At 42.9% G+C, this 13,410-nt stretch overlaps 1 protein-coding gene across 2 annotated transcripts in view; it reads right to left on the bottom strand.

The window, feature by feature from the left end:
- Positions 1-13,410, bottom strand: part of LOC121540485 (GPI ethanolamine phosphate transferase 2) — a 133,757-nt gene that overhangs the window by 92,069 nt on the left and 28,278 nt on the right. For both annotated transcript variants that reach the window (XM_041849394.2, XM_041849404.2), the window contains 2 exons: positions 11,060-11,269; positions 10,331-10,519 (listed from right to left, as the gene is read on the bottom strand). In XM_041849394.2, coding sequence (XP_041705328.1) covers positions 10,331-10,519; positions 11,060-11,269 — 399 coding nt within the window. The remainder of the gene's footprint in view (positions 1-10,330; positions 10,520-11,059; positions 11,270-13,410) is intronic.

The raw sequence follows: 13,410 nt of genomic DNA on the forward strand, positions 1-13,410 counted from the left end.
TAGTTCCACCTACTGTAGGCCATTATATCCCGCTCGGTAGATTCCCAAAAAATTATCTGGCAAAGTCACCTGTGGCCATTCCCAAAACTATATGCTGTCATGAGACCATGAATACCAGCTATTAGTTGGCACACGGTTTCTTTTACCAAAGCCAGTTTCAAACTATGGGGGGGAATTCTGTCTTTGCGTCTTCAATAGAAAGTAATTTAGGATTTGGTAAACCCATTGTCGGGCTCCTCAGAACTTACCAGGAAGCTAGTAGCACTGCAACAGTAAACCCTAGCATTTAAATAAGCCACATTTCACCAAAATGTCTAGGCCTATTTATTAATTCAAGAAACAATACTTAACCACAGAAACAGTATGAACTGCAAATGTAAAGACAGTGGGGCTGTAAGTAATTGTAATTAGCACTGCGTGGAAAAAGGGACAAAACTCCACTAGATGAAGAATAATGAATGGCAGCGCTGAGGCCTCGGCCCCCCAAAACGCTCGTTCGACTTTGATTGGTGTTTAATCAGCGAGTCTGGGACCTGCTTGCCGCCACAGCTCTGTGAGGGGTCGTGACTGCCAGGCAATTTGTATTTCTGATTAAACAACCCTAGGGCCTCTTCAAGCGGGCTGCTTAGCACCAGCAGGAAAGTGTCAATCTGCGAGACTTCGCAAGTTGCAGGTGCAGTCTGGCGAAAGGCAAGGAGAAAAACATTGAAAAGTCTATCAGGGATGAAGATCGATGAACAGCGGGCAGAAAAATTATGTCCTGAACACCCCAGATTGGGTTATTCGTTCAGTTGAGTCTATAAGGAGGTAGAGCAAAAGGAAAAGTATTTAGTATTTTATTAGGATACTCATTAGCTGTTGCCAAGGCAGCCGCTAGTCTTCCTGGGGAGATACAATGAGGGAAAATAATATTTTGATCCCCTGCTGATTTTGTACATTTGCCCACTGACAGACATGATAGGTCTATCATTTTAATGGTAGGTTTATTTGAACAGTGAGAGACAGAATAACAACAACAGAATCCAGAAAAACGCATGTCAAAAATGTTATAAATTGATTGACTTCCCCTCTCCTGCACTGAGGCAGCCATTGTGATTTACGATGTGGTACTGCTAGTGTGCTCATTTGTAGCCTACCAAATACATACGTTGCCGTGCCCTATTCTGATTGATTTAATGCCAAGCTGCTGGGAGTAATTCACAAATTGTAAATGTTGCACAACTCGGAATGAACAAGAAAAACACAAAAACACCAACTAAAAGCTTATTTTCACCTAAAAAACAAACAACTCTTATCCCAGCTTCAACAAAAGACAATTTGATATGAGTGTTAAACTTTTCACACGGCAAGTTGTGTGGGTGACGGGGAGTGCAATCTGCAGCATCATGACGGAGTTTAGGTCTCTTTTTTTTTTACATATACTTTCAAACCAAATGACAAACGTTCTGAGGTCTGAGCATCCGTGCTGAAACGTTGATTGCACAGATGCCTACACTGAAAGAGAGAGAGAAAGATAACGAGCTGTAACTATCATGCCTTTGAATGTCATGGTGACATGAAATGTCATACCAAAATGGATAAATGCATGGAAGTTCTCTGTGTAGTTGCACAAAGAGGATGTTTTTATGGATTCTTCTGTGGCTTGAAACAGACTATTCAAAGTGGTTCGACTCAAAATTTAAGTCTGAAATATTCTGGTTTCACCTTTTAAAAATTCACAGTATCTGTATAGACATCCTTTGGGGGCTTTGTAAGGAAAATGTTTTACCTTCCCAAAACAATCACAATCACATTTTCAAACACATTCTTTGAGGTTCCCTTAGAGGCCAGGTCCTTTCCACGAGTGACGAGAGACCGCTTTATCAGGCCAAGCTTTCTGTGAAGACCATCTACCTTGAAGAGGTTCAGCTTTTACTTTCTACATTCACATGCTCAAAACATGACATTTCAAGTAGTCAAAGTATAATTGTATTCTATTTGTTGATTGTAATATGGATAATGCCTTGCCTCAGCTGTTCAGGAATTGATCCATACATGATTCTATGGGTGTGCATCTTTAGTGATTCAATACACATATTGATACATGCGTTTCAATATGATACAAGAACCATTCAATAGAATAACATTGTGCCCGGTGCAATGTCTGGCTTGGCCTAACGGAAATAAAACGCATCATGAATGTGTTGGGTAAAGGATAAGACCAGAGTGACTGTGGGAAAAGTATTGTCCTGTGTGTGTTTGATAAGGGAACGTCCCGCCCTTTAAGCCAGAAACACCAAATCACTTAAGGCTGAGAGCAAAGGTTAACTTGCAGCTGTGCTTTAGGGACAGACTTGTCTTAACTTTCTCATTTTGACCACAGTACACAGTCAGCTCCGATATGGCCATGTCTTCCTCTGCTATGAAAGACCACCTCCGCTGTTCTGTCTGTACAGAGATCTACACCGAGCCTGTCTCTCTCAGCTGCCTGCACACCCTCTGCATGAAATGCCTCCAACGGATCCTGGACGCTGGCTATCAGTACTGTCAGGAGTGCAACGCTCAGATCAGGGGCAGAAGTTTTCAGATCAACAGGAATCTGAGGAACTTGGCAGAACAGCTGAGAGAAGAGGAGGGGAGACAGGAAAGGGCCAAAGTTTATTGGTGCCCAGAACACCACCAGGAACTGACCCTGTTCTGCGAGACAGACAGAAGGCTCATCTGCCTGGTGTGTCGGGATGGAAGCGAGCACGTCGGCCACTCATTCAGGCCTCTCAGAGAACAGGAGGATCAGGTGAAGAGGGAGCTCCTGAGGACTGATATCAGGAAGGTGAACAAGTTCTGTCAGAGGCAGCGGCCACACAAGAGACATCAGACCAGGTGAAAGCCTTCATTAGCATCCAGTTTGACGAACTGGAACGGAGGGAGGAGGAAGAGAAAAGAAGGGTGGATGAGAGGAGCGGCCTGGCTGGGATGCAGGAGAACCTGGCGCGATGGAGGTACTCCTGGCAGATGGGAGGGCGAGAGTGGCCACTCTGCGGACGGGGCTGAACTTTCCTGAGTCCAGGGACTTCCTATTGTGGTGGATGAGGGGGGGGGGGGCTGAGTTGAAGAAGGAGAAGCTCTCGTCTCCCTCTGGGTGTTTTCCCCGCATCCTCAGTCTGCTGTCCCACATCAACTGGAGACACAGAAATACCAGTCCTTAAGCCCCCCCCCCCCATCTGGTCTGATGAAACAAAAATAGAACTGTTTGCCCATAATGACCATCGTTATGTTTGGAGGATAAAGGGGGTTGTGCACTTCACAAAATAGATGGCATCATGAGGAAGGAAAATTATGTGGATATATTGAAGCAACATCTCAAGACATCAGTCAGGAAGTTAAAATTTGGTCGCAAATGGGTCTTCCAAATGGACAATGACCCCAAGCATACTTCCAAAGTTGTGCCAAAATGGCTTAAGGACAACAAAGTCAAGGTATTGGAGTGGCCATCATAAAGCCCTGACCTCAATCCTATAGAAAATGTGTGGGCAGAACAGAGAGAAAAGGCGTGTGCAAGCAAGGAGGCCTACAAGGCTGACTCAGTTACACCAGCTCTTTCAGGAGGAATGGGTCAAAATTCACCCAACGTATTGTGGGAAGCTTGTGGACGGCTACCCGAAACGTTTGACCCAAGTTAAACAATTTAAAGGCAATGCTACCAAAATATATATATATATACACACACATATAAATATATACACACACACACATATATACAGTGGGGAGAACAAGTACTTGATACACTGCCGATTTTGCAGGTTTTCCTACTTACAAAGCATGTAGAGGTCTGTCATTTTTATCATAGGTACACTTCAACTGTGAGAGACAGAATCTAAAACAAAAATCCAGAAAATCACATTGTATGATTTTTAAGTAATTAATTTGCATTTTATTGCATGACATAAGTATTTGATCACCTACCAACCAGTAAGAATTTCGGCTCTCACAGACCTGTTAGTTTTTCTTTAAGAAGCCCTCCTGTTCTCCACTCATTACCTGTATTAACTGCACCTGTTTGAACTCGTTACCTGTATAAAAGACACCTGTCCACACACTCAATCAAACAGACTCAAACCTCTCCACAATGGCCAAGACCAGAGAGCTGTGTAAGGACATCAGGGATAAAATTGTAGACCTGCACAAGGCTGGGATGGGCTACAGGACAATAGGCAAGCAGCTTGGTGAGAAGGCAACAACTGTTGGCGCAATTATTAGAAAATGGAAGAAGTTCAAGATGACGGTTAATCACCCTCTGTCTGGGGCTCCAAGCAAGATCTCACCTTGTGGGGCATCAATGATCATGAGGAAGGTGAGGGATCAGCCCAGAACTACACGGCAGGACCTGGTCAATGACCTGAAGAGAGCTGGGACCACAGTCTCAAAGAAAACCATTAGTAACACACTACGCCGTCATGGATTAAAATCCTGCAGCGCACGCATGGTCCCCCTGCTCAAGCCAGCGCATGTCCAGACCCATCTGAAGTTTGCCAATGACCATCTGGATGATCCAGAGGAGGAATGGGAGAAGGTCATGTGGTCTGATGAGACAAAAATAGAGCTTTTTGGTCTAAACTCCACTCGCCGTGTTTGGAGGAAGAAGAAGGATGAGTACAACCACAAGAACACCATCCCAACTGTGAAGCATGGAGGTGGAAACATCATTCTTTGGGGATGCTTTTCTGCAAAGGGGACAGGACGACTGCACCGTATTGAGGGGAGGATGGATGGGGCCATGTATTGCGAGATCTTGGCCAACAACCTCCTTCCCTCAGTAAGAGCATTGAAGATGGGTCATGGCTGGTTCTTCCAGAATGACAACGACCCGAAACACACAGCCAGGGCAACTAAGGAGTGGCTCCGTAAGAAGCATCTCAAGGTCCTGGAGTGGCCTAGCCAGTCTCCAGACCTGAACCCAATAGAAAATCTTTGGAGGGAGCTGAAAGTCCGTATTGCCCAGCGACAGCCCCGAAACCTGAAGGAACTGGAGAAGGTCTGTATGGAGGAGTAGGCCAAAATCCCTGCTGCAGTGTGTGCAAACCTGGTCAAGACCTACAGGAAACGTATGATCTCTGTAATTGCAAACAAAGGTTTCTGTACCAAATATTAAGATCTGCTTTTCTGATGTATCAAATACTTATGTCATGCAATAAAATGCAAATGAATTACTTAAAAATCATACAATGTGATTTTCTGTATTTTTGTTTTAGATTCCGTCTCTCACAGTTGAAGTGTACCTATGATAAAAATGACAGACTTCTACATGCTTTGTAAGTAGGAAAACCTGCAAAATCGGCAGTGTATCAAATACTTGTTCTCCCCACTGTATATATACACACACACATACACACACAATGGTAGCTAACTCCGTTCCGTACATATGTGGGCAACCGCGGCATTCAAACGAGGCTGCAATTAAAACTAATGGGACTGTAGCGACTGTGTTGGCATCAAAATCCGGGATGTGAACTATGTTTCGATTCAGCGTTGATTGACATGTTAATGGACCAATAGCATTGAAGAAAAGTTTTTTAAAAACTGACCCCACTGACACAGTACGTTAAACGCATTATTCAACTCATTCTGTGCCGTACAGCCTCTTTCCACCAGGTGTAGCGCTTCTCTCGCAGATTAAAAACAAGAAATGATCAATGGTGAGTGTAAAGTTAATTACTTGTGAGTTCATCAATATTTAATTCAATCAATTGTTAATCACTGCGAGCCATAATGACTCAAAAACTGTGACACCCACAGTTTAATTGTGAAGATAAATTTAGCGCTGCTCTAAAAACCTTCGACACAAACCTTCAAAAAGGTATGTAATGAGACATTATAGAAACTCTTTATACCGTTTCATTTACATTTTAGAGGTGATAAGTTGGACAAATCGGGTGAAAAAAGCCAGTTCCCCACAAGACATATATCCCCCTTTCACTATGACGCAGTAGCTTTCGCTTCCCCACCCGCCATTTTTAAAAAGACCCGGCGGAGCTCCATTGCTTTCTTCAATCATGCAGAGACGGGCAGCATGAAGGTCTCGTCACTGATTTTGCTGGAAAGGAGAAACATTGTGCTTTACAATGGTATTCATATTACAGTTGACCTGGAAGTAAACTCAGCAAAAAAAGAAACATACCTTTTTCAGGACCCTATTTTTCAAAGATAATTCGTAAAAATCCAAATAACTTCACAGATCTTAATTGTAAAGGGTTTAAACACACCCCATGCTTGTTCAATGAACCATAAACAATTAATGAACATGCACCTGTGGAACGGTCATTAAGACGCTAACAGCTTACAGACGGTAGGCAATTAAGGTCACATTTATGAAAACTTAGGACACTATAAGAGGCCTTTCTACTGACTCAAAAAAACACCAAAAGAAAGATGCCCAGGGTCCCTGCTCATCTGCGTGAACGTGCCTTAGGCATGATGCAAGGAGGCATGAGGACTGCAGATGTGGCCAGGGCAATAAATTGCAATGTCCGTACTGTGAGACGCGTAAGACAGCGCTACAGGGAGACAGGACGTACAGCTGATCGTCCTCGCAGTGGCAGACCACGTGTAACAACACCTGCACAGGATTGGTACATCCGAACATCACACCTACGGGACGGGTACAGGATGGCAACAACAACTGCCCGAGTTACACCAGGAATGCACAATCCCTCCATCAGTGCTCAGACTGTCCGCAATAGGCTGAGAGAGGCTGGACTGAGGGCTTGTAGGCCTGTTGTAAGGCAGTTGCCTATGGGCACAAACCCACTGTTGCTGGACCAGACAGGACTGGCAAAAAGTGCTCTTCACTGACGAGTCGCGGTTTTGTCTTACCAGGAGTGATGGTCGGATTCGCGTTTATCGTCGAAGGAACGAGCGTTACACCGAGGCCTGTACTCTGGAGCGGGATCGATTTGGAGGTGGAGGGTCCGTCATGGTCTGGGGCGGTGTGTCACAGCATCATCGGACTGAGCTTGTTGTCATTGCAGGCAATCTCAACGCTGTGCGTTACAGGGAAGACATCCTCCTCCCTCATGTGGTATCCTGACATGACCCTCCAGCATTTTCCCTCCCCGGGACCACCCATACGTAAAAATGTATGCACACATGACTGTAAGTCGTTTTGGATAAAAGTGTCTGCTAAATGGCATATTATTATTATTATTATTATTATGACAATGCCACCAGCCATACTGCTCGTTCTGTGCGTGATTTCCTGCAAGAAAGGAATGTCAGTGTTCTGCCATGGCCAGCGAAGAGCCCGGATCTCAATCCCATTGAGCACGTCTGGGACCTGTTGAATCGGAGGGTCAGGGCTAGGGCCATTCACCCCAGAAATGTCTGGGAACTTGCAGGTGCCTTGGTGGAAGAGTGGGGTAACATCTCACAGCAAGAACTGGCAAATCTGGTGCAGTCCATGAGGAGGAGATGCACTGCAGTACTTAATGTAGCTGGTGGCCACACCAGAAACTGACTGTTACTTTTGATTTTGACCCCCTCTTTGTTCAGGGACACATTTTTCAATTTCTGTTAGTCACATGTCTGTGGAACTTGTTCAGTTTATGTCTCAGTTGTTGAATCTTGTTATGTTCATACAAATATTTACACGTTAAGTTTGCTGAAAATAAACGCAGTTGACAGTGATAGGTTTCTTTTTTTGCAGAGTTTATTAAATTTTTTGGGGCACTAAAATAAGGTAAAATGTATGGAACAGCGTGTTGATATATATCAACCTCTGAAATCGAGAACCAATTATTTCGATTAATTGAATGGTTGCATACACTGAAGGACGAACATTCAGCGTATACAAGAAATTGGTTCTCGCTGGTAAACATACTTCTAAATTCAATTGATTACAAGTTCTGTGTGATCTAGTTCCTGTGTGTGTGTCCTGGCTTTTCCATTTAAAATGTGCAGAGCAGTTCAACTTTCAAAGGCATCCGAGGATATGAGATAAACTGAACACATTATCAAAGAAGTCTAAAGGACAAGAGGGACCTCTTCATGATGTTATTTCATGGCTAATGCTCTACTGCTTTGTGTGAGAATTGGCCCCCTGCCCCTCTTCTAAAAAGTCAAGTCTTCTCGCTCTGGATGATTGAGATTGACCTTGGGATGAGGGAAACCTGTTTTTACACTCGTTCCGCTCTCTCTCTTCCTCTCCCTTTCTAACTGGGATATAGTCACTCCCATTGTCTGTAGACAACATGATATCCTCCCTTAGGGGGCTTTTTCGTCCTTCAGTTTGTATTGTTATTCTTTAGTTTTTTATGCTCGTGTTTGTTGTGCAGTAAATATTTACATTTTTATTCTCATTGTTTTTTCCTGTGAAGCATATTGTGTTGCATTCCATGTCTGAAATGTGCTGTATAAATAAAGCTCTATATGATTTGAGGGTAGAACATCAGTCCCTTGTGTAAAGGCAAGGATTAAAAAGGCCTAGACCATGGCTGGCATTACATGATGAAAGGATTTTTCGTTAGACTATCTTCAATAGATTAGCCCTCATAAACTGACAGTAAGTATCTTTGGTACCTCAATCATATTATTTCCTTATTTTCTGGGGAGAGTGTTGCCTTCAGCAGCCATTACACAGAGGGGGAAAGAGAATCATCTAAACCTCAGTGGACCAGACAGTTTAAATAAGTGGGGACAGGATGTTGACACTAGCAGATACAGCAGATTCTGCCCACAACATTTCCTCTCTTGTTGTTTCGGGGATGGGTGGATTCAGTAGTAGCAGGGGACAGACACAGACTCACAACGTGGCTGGTTTATGGGAGTTGACATATGCTGATCAAGGCCAGATTTTCTTTGCCTCCATATTCCCTTTCATCGAAGACTGGTGAGAACCAAGAAGCAGGAGTATATTTGACAGGGCTGCTTTCAGCACCGTGGAAAAACATGCTGTGAAATCAAATTGTGCACATGAGAAAACACAACCAAAGATGTGCCAGGGCAGCCTTCTGAGCCATTCGTTTTGTTACAGATTGGGGTTTCTTCTCCAAAGATGAAGAGGCTGCAACTTGGAAAGCTTCAACCCATATCCTGTTTAGTTAAGCTATACAACAAAAAGACACCTTTGATGGTCAAGACAACACAAATTCAAGTAAGCATATTATCAAACATTAAACCATTTAAGTAGCAAGACTAATGGTTTAGAAAAGCATGCCCTAGTAAGAATGATCATCTTCAATCATGTCAAGAGTCCCTCCACCTCTCTTTTTAGAAGTAGCCACTGCCCAGTAGCTTGTCCTTTAACAAATGTCTAAAAACAAATGTTGTTTGAGTAGTGTGAACACTAAAAATAGCAATTGAATCCCTCCCCCTCCAGAAACTGTAGCTCAGATTGCGTGTTGTCCCGCACTGCAGGTACTGGCTTCTCCTTTATAATCAGGGCAGGATAAAGTAGGCCAGAAGCTCCAACTACCTTTTTACCGGCGGAGCCAAGAGAGCCTGTGTTTAATTGTCTCCCAGCTGACCACTATGCACGATGCGTCATTTATTTTATCACAGCACCGGCACTGCGTGAAGAAACAGGATATCGCTAGTTCGGCAAGGCAATGAAAGTCACTGGAATGGAATGTTTTAGAACTCATTGAAAGTCTTCCTGTTATCTCAGTAATCTGAGGGAACATATTTTGTGGGTTTTTCACAGAGCTTCTAAGAGACTCAATGGGACCACAATGGACTTTATTTAGGCCACAATGGTACTGTGTAAAGAACAGCAGCGGCAACAGCAGCAGGCTTCTACTGGGAGAGTTTGGAGCCTTTGAAGCACATGTCATTCAAAGAGCTCCCTGTTGAATATGCGCGAGAGTAAAAAAGCTAGCGCGGTTAAATATGCACGAGAACACCATTTCCAGTCATGATCCTATTAAAACAGGAAAAGGACTGTTGAGCGCTTCAAAACGCATTCATCATAACAGGACATTCTCCCAGAAATAAATGATGATACTTGTCATCATTTTCCAGTGATATTCGAAACCGCATTACAAGAGGGTAAAAATAAGAGGGACCTTTCCGGAAATGCAAGTGATTTGTAAATGGAAAGATGAAGTTTAAAAGATGAAGTTTAAACGTTTTGGGGCAGAAAATATTGATTATTGATTAGAACAATATATACATAGACTATTTCTTTAAATTCCTCTCTAGCAGTGAAATGGACTACCTTAATATAATGCAAATGAGCTTTTTAATTTGACAAAACAACCCAATGAGGATTAATAGGCAACATCTGAACAGGTTTAGGTGCTATAGTAAAACTCCACAGTAAATATGAGTCATTTTGCTATTGAAAAGTAGGCTGCTATACCTTTAAGATGAGGGAGCCATGAATCTTCTTGAGGATGTCGTCCATCTCCATTAGTTTGGGTTGGATGAGCGAGCTGTGGGGTCCACTGATGTGGCCAATGTGGTCCAGGCCCAGGTAGTGCAAGATCAGAATGTCCCAGTCGTCTCTCTTCATCGTGCTGTCCAGGTGACGTGTCACATTGTTGTCAACCTGGGAAGAGTCAGCGAGGACGTACAATATCCACACAGAAAACTCCTGATTGTTTCATTGTTTCTGAATCTGACCTCTGACAAACTCTGTACAGTATAGGGGTATGACGTTTAAACAATTAAACACATTTGGGATCGTTAACGTTTCAGTAAAATCCTTTAGGATGTTTTTGTTAACTGCACTGTGATAAAAGTCTAGATCGTAAAAATTGATGAAAACAATAAGTATATTTTTGGTTTTAATTTAAGGTTAGGGTTAGGCATAAGGTTAGCAGTGTGGTTAAGGTTAGGTTTAGATTGAAAATCACATTTTAAGAAGATAAATTGTAGAAATAGGTGGATTTTATGACTTTCTGGAAGTGGTAACTAGTCACAACTGGTATGCCCCCTAGCGGTCATATGCAGAACCACGTCTGAATTGTGAATTTTGTACATTTGTCACATCCCTAGTAGAGTATGTTCGAAATATTACGTAATAGAAGCAGATTAAGCATAAGCCAATATGACCCTGACCTTCAAACAGATAACGACCCTGACTGACCTCGGTGTAGTCGGACACGAAGAAAGAGGTGGTGCCGTCGTACTCCATGAAGTGCTTGGGGAATAGCTTCACCCAGGTGTCGTCCCCGTAGAACACTATCCGCTTGCCCGCTGTCTTGGCCTGCCAGATGAGGTTGTCCTCCAGCAGTGCTTGAGAGTTCAGGTTCATCACCACGTCGATGAAGCCCGGGATACTACCTGTGGTCAGGGCCTAAAGAGAGAGCAGAAGGGGGAGGGCCAAGGGAGTTTGTCAACCTACGTACGTAAGCTAGCAATAGGCTAATTATGCAACATATTACCAGATGTAAAGGGTAAAAATCATTGTCTCTGTGTAGCCTATCAATGTTATAGAAAGGGTCAAAATCATTGTCTCAGTGTAGACTATCAATCAGTGTTGTGTTCGAGACAACCTAAAGCGAGACCGATTCAAGACCAAGACCGGCGCAAATCGAGTCCGAGTTAAGACCAAGACTGGACAGAAAAAAACAAAAATGTGTGTCTGTCATTGTCTGTTGCCATTACAATTACCGCCTAACCTTCTTGCATTCCCCGTTCCCTCTTCAAAAGGACCACAATGGAAATAAGCTGTTAAGCTTTATTGTGTTATCCTTGATGATTTTCTTAAATTGTATGTGGAGGTGTCACTGGCTGGAGCGCACTTATGTATGTATTTTACAAATTGTCAAATTATTTCAATCAATCAATCAAACGCATTCACCAAAAGCCACAAAATACACCTGAATTGATTTCTGCAAATACTGTATGTAAACAACACGGGAGTCCTCTTACATTTGGGAACTTTACAGTCCTATTGATCAAACAACCATGAAAAAGGTAGGCTCTCTCTCCCTCAGAATTTATGCACGTTCGTAAATTCATCACTAGTTCTGCGCTCTGGCACACACAGACGAGAGTGGTCTGAAATCGGAGTAGATAGCCAGAATGAATTTGCGAACGCAAGAGATATGCTAACTGGATAAGTCGTTCAAGTTCTTGCTAGCTAACCAAATGACACCTGCATCTCTAGCTGTGTATAGCCACCAAGAAACGACATGAGGGGAAAAAGTCAGTCACTCGCCCACTCCTCCAATGACATGACATGACATCCTAGCTAGCTAACGTTAGGCTCCGTGTTTTTAGCTTGCTACATAAATAGATATGCTAGCCTATTAGCCACGTTATGACTGACTTGTGATCACTGCCCTTGCTAGTTAGATTGTATTGACATTCCCAGCCTTAGTTAGATTCACCCGTTTTTGTCCAGAATATGAAACAGTGCATCCAAAATGGAGGCAGCAAACAATGTCCCAGGCCAGCTGTGATTTTCAACCTGATAGCAATATTTTTTGGACTACCAAGAAATGTATTGGTGAATTATATTAATCATGCATTGAACTGCATCCATCTATTCTGCCAACAATGCCTTAGTGTACGTCATGGAACGTTGAGTCAAATATAACCTATTTTTAAAAACTCTTATAAAGTTGGATTTGTAGCATAAACTGGGAATTTGATATTTTTTACTGTTATTTATGATTGTCTGTTTTGTATCTGTAAAAGTAGTTAAACGCTGTCAGTTCCACTTTAAACTTTAGGTCACTGGTTACTTTGTGTGCTAAACGTGAAATGTTTTTTTTTGCAATGGGAAGTAATAGTTGTACATTTCAATTGGGAAATGCTTAACGGTTGTGTTTTTGTATTCTTATGATTGTGACCTACTGGCTTATTATGTCAGAGTTTATGAACTGCTCATCTTTAACATCTTGCTGTGATGACTGCTGTCTTTCCATCGGCCCTATGCAGTGGTGTAGTGGTGCCTGGAGAAGTGGGCATACTCTAGTTTTGGCCAAAAGTTCCCAAACGGCCCACCCAGCAAAGGAAAAGCACCGTGTGTGAAAAGTCCTGTTTTCCTATGTTTATTTAATGAGCTTTTCTATAGATTTTTCAGATTTTCACTCTCAAAATCACTCATTTTTTCAATAAAAAAAATGACAAAAATGTGATGTTTAAGTCCACAACAATGCTTAAACCACATCAATCTGATTGGGTGGGCCTGTCAGGGCCTGGCTCCCCAGAGGGTGGGCCTCAGTCCGCCCAGGCCCATCAATGTCTACGCCCCTGATACAAACAGTACATGATGACAATTGCGCATCACAAATAGTTTACTAACCAACACTTCGGACTAAACTTTTTCAATACCTGGTTTGCATACACATTGTTGCCTTAGTTAGCATTTACTGGTAGATATTATAAATGTAAACGTCTTTCCTACCATACCGGCTACTGATGTCATTCTTCTGTGAGCTGCTCCATGCCAAAACCAGTTGAGAGCTGCACACTCTTGCTGCCTGC

The sequence above is a fragment of the Coregonus clupeaformis genome, chromosome 3 (assembly GCF_020615455.1).
Source record: "Coregonus clupeaformis isolate EN_2021a chromosome 3, ASM2061545v1, whole genome shotgun sequence".
NCBI lineage: Eukaryota > Metazoa > Chordata > Actinopteri > Salmoniformes > Salmonidae > Coregonus > Coregonus clupeaformis.